General features: G+C 39.4%; 1 protein-coding gene across 3 annotated transcripts in view; it reads left to right on the top strand.

Moving 5' to 3' along the window:
- The window catches only part of JADE2 (jade family PHD finger 2), a 137,851-nt gene that overhangs the window by 75,164 nt on the left and 50,481 nt on the right, over positions 1 to 12,206 (top strand). For 2 of the 3 annotated variants that reach the window (XM_075274856.1, XM_075274855.1), the window contains exon 5: positions 756 to 913. In XM_075274856.1, the coding sequence (XP_075130957.1) occupies positions 756 to 913 (158 nt within the window). Of the gene's footprint in view, positions 1 to 755; positions 914 to 12,206 lie in introns of those variants that run through there. The other variant, XM_075274857.1, reaches the window with a different exon arrangement.

The following is a 12,206-nucleotide window of genomic DNA, read 5'->3' as shown; positions in this document are numbered from 1 at the left end:
GTCAGTGGCAACCTTCTCCCAGAGTATGTCCATGATCTCATGGTAGAATGAAGTGGGTAAAATCAGATGTTAACTGGTATGCTGTAGATCTAGTAGGTGAAACACACTCCTGTAAGTGTTTGTATGAAGTATCACCTGCTTTAATCTACGTCAAGCCAGGAAGGTTAGAGTTGCATATAGGAGAGCCATAGTAAGTTTCTACCTCACCAGTGCCTGCCTGAGACCCTTTGAACCTGGATCCAAGACACTCCACCTACTGGATGCACAATCCACCTAATTTAAGTCACGCTGTTCTAGACTATTTCACATGGTAAACCAGCTCTGCCGCCTTATTGTAACCTTGTTAAAACAATGACATTCCATTTCCCTTAGCTTCAGATTTCTAATCACATTGGCTGTACCTGACTAAAAATATGCTTTGTTATTTTATATAGGGCGTCACATTGTTAGATCTTAAATATCGGATCAAGGGAAGTTCTCATCCTACAACCTCCCCTCCCACCACCACCACCAAGACGGTCAGTTGACACTAGAACCAGAGTACCTTTGTAAACTATGTAGTAGTGGATTAACCCACCACAGCTACTTTCTAGTGTACAAAGAAGTCTGCTTCTCTTCCCATAAGTTGTGATAGCTGCTGTTATCAGCCGACTAGTATGGTACCAGGCTCCCACTGACCTGACATTGATGACCTTTCTTAAAGCTGAGAAATCCCTGTAACTATTAAATAAACATGTTTTATTATTATTTTATAGGTTTTTCGGACTGATTTAATAACTGCTATGAAAGTTCCAGATTCCTTCCAGTTTGGACCAGATGAATTTTACATATTGGCTGATTCTTGGAGGCAGGAATGGGAAAAGGGAGTCCAAGTGCCAGCAGGCCTAGAAGCAATACCTCAACCACAGGTCAGGTAAGTAAAATCACAAGTTATTACTTCATTATTATTTCGTGTATTCCACATACAATGTAATTATTGCTTTTTTAAACATATTGTTTTCACAAGATATGTTTCAACCCCTCCGAACACAGCCCTGTGATGACATTGATTTTGTGAGGAAGGCACTTTCTGACACTACAGTCCAGGGATGGGGGAGTAGGCGTTCCTCGGGCATGAAAAGGCCTCTTTAAATTCTTTAAAATGCAATTTAGACACTGATGTTCACCGTAATGTTGCTCAAGGGGCAATGGAAGACACAAATTGGGTTGAAAATAAGCAAAGTACTATACATAGAAGCAGGGTTCAATTAGGCTGGGTTTCGCAAAATATATAACTAATAGGGGTTTCTTTGTTGTGATGCTGTGGAAAGTGCACCCAGGTACCAACTAAGGTTTTTTTTGTTCTGTTTTGTTTTGTTTTTATTCTCAAGGGGAAAAAGTCTATTGGAGTTAAAGTGGTATTCCCACCTCACATACTCATCAGTCTTTACTGCTGTAAAATCCTCTTTCTTCCTGGTTTCTTGCATCATTTGGTGGGCGGGGTTTCACATGCAACCTGCCGTTTAGCTCTGCCCCCAAATTCCTGTGTAGCTCCGCCCACCCATATTGGACTATGTAGTACAGGCAGCAGCAACTCCATTCTGTGTTACATGCAGAGACTGCCTGTCTCTGCCATAATGAACACAACTGAATTAGCTAGCCTGATAACTGGGAGAACAGAAGAAATGAAAGCAGCTCCTCTCCCCTATCTGAGAGCAGGGACCTAGGTCACGTGGTGTAGACACAGGAATAGCTAGAAACACAGGCTCGCTCCCTGCACTTAGCCCCTCCTCCCCCACCCCTGAGAGCAGCCGATACATCACTTGATTCATGAGCAGATAAGTCAGGGCTGTGGCCACAAAGAATTGAATAAAGTAAGATAGTGGAGAAACAAAGCAGTTTTGCTGAAGCAGTGTATTTAGGAAAAGTCTTACATCCACATCCACATAACAAGCAGTATATAGATAGGAACCTTGTGATGGGACAACCCCTTTAAGGAGAGAGAGGGCAATATGCAAGTCAAATGGGAATCCCCCACCAATATAAGATATAATTACTTTGCATAGTCTGGAATCAGAGTTTCTTGCTGGAAGGGCTCTGTTGCCTTTGCCATTGTCTCCACCAAGTCCAAGGAGGTTGTTGCATATGCCCATCAGCTTTGGCTGGAGGTCATGGTGTGGATAACCTTTGAAAGGTCTCTGATCCTCTACCTTGTGTTAGTTGCTGCACTGGTTGCCCATCCACCACAGAATAGAATGTAAAATTACACACTCAAAATCACTCACCTATAAATCCATCCATAGAGTTGCGCCTCCTTACATCTCCTTCCTCGTCACTATCTAACCTTCCTCTCCATTTTGCCAGTGACCTTAGATTTGTACCTTATCTCTTAGAACTTCACCCTCCCATCTAGAAGTTACTGTGTACTTTATGGACTTGGTATCTCTATATTCATGGATACCGGCTGATACAGCTTCAATTATATGACCTTATTTATTAAAAGATGGCTGGACCATTGTATGAAACAAGCACTCTTACCTCCTTGTATCTCCCTATTTCCGCACAGATTGTAAGCTCTCGCTAGCCAGTCTCTCACTCCTATTGTTTGATATGTTAACTCTTTGTCACCTTGTAATGTCAAATACTGTGTTCATGTGTCTTGTGATTTGTTAAGTGCGGCAGAATATGTTGGCGCTATATAAATAAAAATAGTAAAAATTGCTGTTTTTCACTTTCAGTATTGCAACGTGTTTTTCTGTAAACTCCTTCATAATTCCTTCATCTGTTTTACAGCGGATGCTGTGTCTGATGCCACCTGCTCATGTTGAGCGGTTGCCATAGACGCCAGGTGTGATGACAGAAGCCTATATATTATCGTGTATGCATATTTAATCATATTAGATTTATATAATTGAGATATTTCTCAATATAATAAAAATGAGTTTTTGTCTGTCTGTCTGTGGGCTCGTTCACATCTGCGCCAAATCTCCGTCTGTCGGGTTTCTGTCTTCTGTAGACAGAAGACGGAAACCTGACAGACAGTGGGCGCCGGGGAGCGTTTTGTGCTCTACGCAGCGAAACCAGGTTTTTTTTTAGTCAGACACAAAGTACTGCATGTCCGACTTTGTGTCCGGTTAAAAAAAAAAAAAAAAAACGGTTTTGCCACGGAGAGCGTAAAACGCTCACAGGCGGTCACGGCCGGACACTTTTCAAACCCAATCAAATTAATGGGTTTGAATGCAGGTTTCCTTCTCCTGTCGAGTTTTGGGCAGGAAACAGAAACCAGCATAACGGAGGCAGGGGCGCAGATGTGAACAGATGGGAAGGTTTAAGACCAGATCTCAACTCTCTAAGGCGTACCATTGCTGAGATACAGCATTCCCATAAAAATGACCCCCATTAGCCAATACAAACCTGCAAGTCTTTCACTCATATTCCAATTGCAATACACACGGTCACTTCACAATCCAACACTGATGTCCAAACTGAGATATACGCATCAGAGGATTAGATACACAGGTCAGCACACAGTTCCACATGCGGAGGATTAGATACACGCATCTGCACACAGTACTACGAGCTGGAGGATTAGATACACGCGACTGCTCACAATTCCACATGCCGGAGCATTAGATACACGCATCTGCACACAGTACCACTCGCCAGAGGATTAGATACGCAAGTCAGATACACAAGATTAGATACACTAGTCAGCACACAGTACTACTAGCCAGAAGATTAGATACGCGCATGTGCACACGGTACCTCGAGCCGGAGGATTAGATGCACGCGTGTGCACACAGTACCACACGCCGGAGGAATAGATACGCGCATCTGCACACAGTACCACATGCCGGAATATTTTGATACGTGCGTCTACACACAATTCCACACAATTATGTTTGTGTCTGACTGTTGGATCAACATCTGTATATCTTAGTGCGGTTTCCTCTGAGCCTCTCAAGTCAATGGTTGTGGTGGCTTGTATTTGGGGTGTGTGGACTGTGTTAGGGTGTGATTTACACTCATTTTTCAGCCTGAGTGAAAGAGTGAGTGGAATGCGTTGACCCCTGACAGCCGCACTCGCATCACGTGCTAGGATGGCCTTTAATATATAGAAATTAAAATATCCCTTCTTCCATAGTTCACATATAAAATAAACAACATTGTTTAAGAAATAACAAAGAAAATATAAGTTTGATATTGTAGTGATCGTCTTGACCCACAGAATAAAGTGATGGCATCACCATATGGCATATGGCACAATATATGGAATATTTAATGGTTCCATTGGGAAGTTCAATTTGTCCATCAAAAATCCTCATAAGGTTATGCTGATGAAAAAAAAAATATGGCTTTTGTCCTCAAGGGTTTAATAACTCAAAGAAACAAGCACGATCCATTTTAGAATTATAAGCAAGATGACACTTTAGAAAATTCCCTTTATAGTAGCTCTATTAAACAATTTAGGCGTTAGCAAGTGGAGATAAAAGACAGTAGCTTCTTATAAATTCACAATGAATCCTATTTTGTTCTTTATGAGGTTGTGCAGACCTGTCCTGCAGATTCTTTTGTCATCCTACTGCAGATATCTATCTGAGTGCTTGCCAGCTGAAGTGTATCAGTGTACAGGGATTTGCATTGCATACTGTGTCAGCAGATGTCTTTTCTACATGCCCTTCATTGAAAGAAGAAAAATAGTGTTTTAGTAGATATCTGTAAATGACAGCGCATCTATTTCCCTCATTTTAAAGGCTTAGAAAACATTATGAGATAAGATAATTAATTCCATATGCCGGTTTGCTACCATCTTGGCATAAGGAAAAATCAAGGTTTTTTTTTACTTGTGTGTTTTTTCCTTATTTTTATTGGTCTCATAGAGCCAAGCATACGTTAGAACATCTTTGCTTTTCTTTATGCCGATAACAAAATGGAAATTGATTCCCTGAAATGCAGTTGCTGCAAAACAGAACTGTCTAAAAGTATGCATAATCTAAGATCAGTATTTAGCGTAACGTGTCTGTAGCATTTTACTGAATAAATCCCAAAGGAAAGCCAAAGGCATGGGTACCGATGAGGATGAAGGACAGCGTTCTCAAGTAGAATAGATTGATAATACCATCACACAGAGGGGTCACAATTGACCACGGCCCTGATGTATTTATTTCCTGTTCTTTATTCAACACTAAACTATTGTGTAATGTTGCACACAGCTTGCAATCGCTCATTCACATTAAAAGGGTTATCCACTTTCCTAAAATTGATGGCTTATCCTGAAGATAGGTCATCAATTTTAGACTAGGAGGGAGATCTGTATTGGACACCACTGTTGTAACTCATAACTGCCACTATAAAAGAACTGGCAAGTAAGCGCTGCAGTTCCTGGCATGTAAACCATACCAGGAGCTGCGTTCACGTGAAAACAACTGATGTGCAGACATCCTCACAGTTGGGTCCCTGCTGATCTAAAATTGATGGCCTATCTTAAAGGGATTCTATCATCAGAATACACTTTTTTGCTAAATACGCGTAGGAATAGACTTCAGAAAGGATATTCTTCCGTTACCTTTATTATTCTGATCCGCTCTGCTGTTCCTGAGAAATTTCTTCTTTCGTCCCCTGTATTGTCTGAAAACTCTCCAGCGAGACCTCTGTCTTCTTCTCCGGACTGCCTCTTCTCTTGCGCTCCCATTTCGTCTTCATACATAGCTGCCGGGTGTCTACTGTTTTATACGGTAGGCAACCTGCGATAATGTCCCCGGTCGGTGCCTGCACCGATCGGGGACATTAACCATTCCAGCCCCTCGGTCAAAGCTGACCGAGGCGCCATTTTCCTTGTGATCGTCGGCACCCGGAGTAAGCTCCGGCGTCATGTTGCTATGACAGCCGGGAGCCTTGTGAAGGCTCCCTGGCCTGTCATTCTTTTACTTCTATTGCAGGCTATGCTAGGTAGCCTGCAATAGAAGCGTCGGTATTTTGCAGTGCATTTCAATGCATTAGCATTGGAATGCATTGCATTAGTGATCAGACCCCCCTGGGGTTCAAGACCCCTAGGAGGTCTAACAAATGCAAAAAAAAAAAAAGTTTAAAAAAATAAATAAAAAATATTAAAAGTTCAAATCACCGCCTTTTCCCTAGAACACATATTAAAGTACTTCAATACTGTGAAACACCTACAGATTAGGTATCCCTGTGTCCGAAATCGACTGCTCTACAAATCTATAAAAATATTTTTCCTGTATGTTAAACACCGTAGCAGGAAAAAGAGTCAAAAGTGCCAAACCACTGTCTTTTCGCTGTTTTGCTTCTAATAAAAATTTTAATAAAAAGTGATCAAAGCAATAGCATTTCCCCAAAATGGTAGAACTGAAAAGTACACCTGGCACTGCAAAAAAAGATGCCCTAGGCATCCCCGTACATGGATGTATAAAAAAAAAGTTACGGCTGTCGGAATATGGTGACTTTTAGAAAAATATTTTTTTAACACAGTTATGGATTTTTTTAAAGGGGTTAAAATGTAAATAAAACCATTTAAATTTGGTATCCCCGGAATCGTAACGAAACAAAGAATACAGGTGACATGTCATTTTGGTTGCACAGTGAACGCCGTAAAACCGAAGCCCGTAAGAAAGTCGCATAAATGCATTTTTTCTTCAAATCCACCCCATTCTGAATTTTTTTCCAGCATCCCAGTACATTATACATAATAATTAATGGTGGCATCATGAAGAACAATTTGTCCCGCAAAGACCTCATATTGCTCTGGGAGCGGAGAAGTAATAAAGTTATGGGATTTAGAAGGAGGGGAGTCAAAAACGAAAATCAAAATATGCCATCGGTGGGAAGGGGTAAAACGCAATGCCTGACTTTCATTTGTTAATTTTCAAAGAACTTTTATTTGTTTTGTTTTTTTGAGTTGGAAGGGACCTCAAGGGCCATCAGGTCCAACCCCCTGCGAGTGCAGGTTTTCCTAAATCATCCCAGCTATATAGTTATCCAGATTCCGCTAGATTTCCATTGATGGAGAGCTCACCACAGCCTGAGGCAGCCTATTCCAACTCTCTCACTACCCTCACTTGTCAGAAAGTTTTTCCTAATATCTAATCTATATCTCCTTCCTTTTAGTTTCATCCCATTACTTCTTGTAATTTCTTGTAATAATGCAAATAGGGTAGATGCCTCTGCACTGTGACTACCTTTCAAATATTTGTAGACCGCTATTACCATAAGTCCCCTCTCAAACTTCTCTTTTTGCAAACTAAACAATCCCAGTTCTTTTAACCGCTCCTCATAGGACATGGTTTGCAGACCTTCCACCTTGGTTGCTCTTCTCTGGACTTGCTCCAATATATCGATGTCTTTCTTGAATTGAGGCGCCCAGAACTGTACACAGTATTCCAGGTGTGGTCTGACCAGGGAAGAGTACAGCGGAATAATGACCTCTCTTGATCTAGATTCAATGCTTGTCTTGATACATCCCAGAATTTTGTTAGATTTTTTTGCCACAGCACCGCACTGTTGGCTCATGTTAAATTTGTGATCTACTAACCTACTATTATGCCCAAGTCCTTTTCCCCTGTACTATTATTTAGTTCAGTTCCTCCCATACTACTGTATAAGTGCTTTTTACATTCCTTTTACCCAAATGTAGGACTTTACATTGGTCCCTGTTAAATACTATTCTATTCACCGCTGCCCATTGTTCGAGCATATCTAAATCTATTTATTATTATTTTTGTCAGATTCAAGTTATTCCTGTGACCATTGTGGGTTGTACTTTCCATTAAACATCATTTTCCATTAAACATCAATTTTGTCCACGTGTGTATATAACATTTGTTTGACACCACTAGTTTTCCGGATTGGGCTTAAATCTAGCATAATAGATATTAAAGGCATAATATGAAAATGGAGGGTGACAGCGGGCAGGCCTGACAGGTTTGTGACGTGCAACATGGAGGAACCATTCACCTTTAATACAGAGAGGGAGGAGGATGCAGACCAGGACGTTTCTGCCATTGATTCTAATGCAGATATATATCATGTGATAGGCCTAATATTCTGTATGGTGGATATGATTATAAAACAATATAGCAAAATTATATTTGGCTGTTTAAGAAAATCAAATGACCCAAGCAAATACAGGATCTTTAAGGGTCAGTGCACACAGAGTTTTTTGGCGCTGATTTTATAGAATTCTATTGGGAGGCTTTTTTTGGAGGCTGATTTTGAGGCGGATTCAGCGTCAAAATCAGCACCAAAAAACTGTGTGTGCACTGATCCTAAAAGATCCTGTATTTGTTTCCCTCTCTCTCCAAGGTCATTAGAGGACAGTACAGGGGTAGAGATGACAGTAACATTCTGGGATCTTGCTGGTGTCACTTGCAATGTAATGGTACTCATCCCTTACTGACGCACAAAACCAGGAACAGTTGCTACCAGATTTCAAATAAATGCAACACCCCGTTATTTGATTAAATTATTCTAAATTTTTATATAGTACCAATATCTCAGTAATAGCCCTAATATAGCCTATGTAACGTCAAGACCTATTACATGCTTCCTTATCAGTGAAATAGTTGCAGTTACTTTTTTTTTAGTAATTTATTTTACTCTACTTTTGTGACCATTCGTTATTTTTCCAGAGCCTGTGATTTTTTACGTTTCCTAAGTAATGCTGTGCTTGCAGTGTTTAACTTTGATGGGTTGAGGAATTAATGAGAGCAGCAAGCTCTTTTTTATTACCTAAAGAAAATTAAAGCTCTTGGTGTTCATCAGAATGAAAGAGTCACATTAGAAGTTACCTAAAACACTTTTGATACCTGTGCAGCACATTAATCTTTTGCTCTTTTGTACTAGTATAAAAATAAGTCTTTGCTTCTTTCAAGGACCAGAACATGACACTCTTTGCCAACTGGAAGCTTTTCAAAGCATCACCTGTTGCAGCCAGCTCCCCTATAAGAAACAGTCATAGGCATGATTAATAAAGACTACATCATCTTGTCTGCCAGCAGGGATTGCCACAGTCTTTCGTTCTAGATATACCACTTTACTTAGTGAGGTTGTTTTTGCAGGTTTACATTATACTATTTCATAATATTCACATAGTGCCTCAACTTTCATTTCTAGGCTCTGAAACCTACAATACCCTTTTAGAGGGTGGAGAAGCTAGCTCTAGGTGTGCATTAGAGTTAGGGTCCATTCACACGGAGTAAACGCGCACTCATTTTGGCAAAATACACATGTAAAGAATACACGTGTAAAAATAAGACTCATTTTGACATATTTCGACGTGTTTTTTTACACGTGTAACAAAATGTCATTGAAGTCAATGGGTGTCTTATTTTTACACGTGTATTTTGCCAAAATGAGTGCGCGTTTACTCCGTGTGAATGGACCCTTAGGGTTACCTAAATAAAAGATTATCTAGGTTAGAAGCAGTAGAAAAAAATATATAGTGAGAGTTTGACTTAAAGGGGTTGTCCCATGAAAAGCATCCTATCTATACTGCTAGTTTATGTGGATTTATGACTTTTCCTAAATACATTGCTTTATCAAAACTGCTTTGTTTGGCCGCTTAATTTATTCACTTCATTGTTGACACTGCGTTTCTATGGCTGCTGGGCTTATCTGCTCATTTCCCAAGTGACTTAGCTGCCTGCTCTCATGGGGGAAGGGAGGGGCTGAGTTCTGCTTATGTCTGACAAGTAATGGAGCTCCTCAGATAGGGGAGGGGGAGGTGAGAACTCCGGGATTACTGTGCTGTCTATCTTCAGCTTTTCCACTTATTAGCCGGTTTAATTGAATTTGGCTGAAAAGGGCTAAGATAAGGAGTCCGTTACCTCTGTATGTAATGCAAGCTAACTCAAATCCAGCTGTGCTACATCAGTTTCCACATCAGCTTTATACTGTGTTTACAACCAATCCTTCATTACTCACTGCAAACATAGCAGATAGCAGAGCAAGTGAAACCCCACCCACCAATGACCCGAGAAATCCAGGAAGTGAAGAGAGCACAGAGCCCTGCAGGCTGCAGAACAAGAGTTATGGGAATAAAGGGGATATTTATCATCTGCCCTTTTTTAAACCATATTTTTCACAATATTTTTCTTGTTAAATGATGTGCACACATTAGTTAGTTTAGATTCACCTTTATAAGCTATGTGCACTTTGCACCTTTATTGTCCAATAAGGTACAGTTGCCTCTTTTTAATGCAGGCTGACCTCTGGCTTTTTGTACCTTACTTATATACTGGTTTGCATTTGTGCCTTTTTGCCCATTTTTAAAAAGGCACAAGTCATAAATGCAGCGTGAAAAATTTGTGGGGCTTCCTCTCTCATGGTAGAGTTTAGAGTTGTTTGCCATAGTATAAACAAGGAAAATGTTTGTTTTTGTATCGTGTTAGCCAGTGGGTAGGAAAATATAAATAACAAAAAACTTGAGAGTCTTCAGTAGTTGATACCTTTTTTAATGGCTAACTCATAATGATGACAGATTGCAACGTTTCAAAGCTCTCGGCTTATTTTTCAAGTAAATTGAAAAACAATTTCTGAAGGCTGCATATTTATGTACAAAAGGTCACTGGGAATAAAATTTTAGGAGGGAAGGGGGAAAGAAGGTTATTGGTATATACAAGTAAACAATTCCACAGTTCCCAGGTTCTTATCAGTTCACAGAGTGTCTTTATGGCCGTCTCAGTTCAGTGATTTCTGTAGGATGCCATGAACCCATGTGACATATTCATCCCTTCCTCCAGTGTTTGAAGCAGGGTCATCAGCTTGTACTCATAAATCCGTTGCTCTTTCCTTGATTTAAAATTCCCTCTTGAAACCAAAATTTTCATGTCATTGGTGATATTATGATCTTCATCACATAAATGTTTTGGCACGGGAAGGTCCATTCTTTGTTCTCTAATTGTATGGCGATGTGAGTTTATCCTCATTCTGAGCTTCTGACCGGTCTCTCCAACATACAGATTTTCAGTGGAACATTTGGTGCACATTATTAAATACACTACGTTAGGTGTGTTACAGGTGAATGTACCAGGGATTTTATATTCCCTGTTAGAGTTTGGTATCTCGATCTTGTCAGTATGTGAGGGCATGTTTTGAACCTTTTCTGTCCACATGGAAATGTTCCTGTGTTAGTTGGAGGTGACAGTGAGCTGCTAACAACCATATTCCTGAGGTTTGGTGGCTGTCTATAGGGGTTTCTATTATACAGGCCTTTATATTCCCCTTCAGAACTGAAGTCCCTAAAAAATTAGTTTGGAAAATCGCTGTTACAATTCAAAGCCTTCTAACATCCTAAATAAATTAAAAGACAATCAAAAGATGACGCCAATATAAAGCAGAGATATGGTAGATAATATATATTCATGTATTTGTGTGATATAAATGTTTGAAAAGCAGAGCAGTACACATTTTGAAATTTGCAATTTTTTTTTTTTTGAAAATTTCCATCAAATTTCCTTTTTCATAATAAATAAACAAATATTGATTCAATTTTAACACTAACATGAAGTACAGTGTGTCATGAGAAAACAATATCAAAATCACTTGTGTAAATTAAAGCGTCTCAAAGTTATTGCCATATAAATTGACACATGTCAGTTTTGAAAAATGAGGCCTGGTGCTTAAGGCACTTTTGGGCTGTGTCCATAAGGGGTTAAGGTGCGTTTTCATTTCTGAGGACTGTGTTTGAGTAAAGTTGTACAGAAGGGCCACATAAGGGATATTTCTAAAAACTGCAGAATCAGATTAATAACTATTATTATTATTATTATTATTATTAATAAAAAAAAGACATTTGGAAATTTCACCTACATTTTGAATCTATTCCTGTGAAACACCTAAACGTTTAACAAAGTTCCTATATATGGGTTTGTATAATTTGAGGAGTACAGTTTCTAAAATGGGATTTATGGGAGTTTACTATTATATAGGGCCCTCAAAGTCACTTCAGAACTGAATAGGTCCCTAGAAAACAGAATCTTCAAATTTTCTTGAAAATCTTTGAATTTGCTACTAAATTTATAAGCCTTCTAACATCTTAGAAAAGTAAAAGGATGTTAAAGAAATAATGCCTATATAAGGTAGATATATGGTGCAAACCAAAAGTTTGTACACACCTTTTCATTCAAAAAGTTTTCTGTATTTTCATGACTATGAAAATTGTAGATTCACACTGAAGGCATCAAAACTATGAACTAACACATATAGAATTA

This window comes from Leptodactylus fuscus, chromosome 5, assembly GCF_031893055.1.
Source record: "Leptodactylus fuscus isolate aLepFus1 chromosome 5, aLepFus1.hap2, whole genome shotgun sequence".
Lineage (NCBI taxonomy): Eukaryota > Metazoa > Chordata > Amphibia > Anura > Leptodactylidae > Leptodactylus > Leptodactylus fuscus.
The sequence above is the reverse complement of the archived record's forward strand: the minus strand, read 5'-3'. Positions and strand labels throughout refer to the sequence as shown.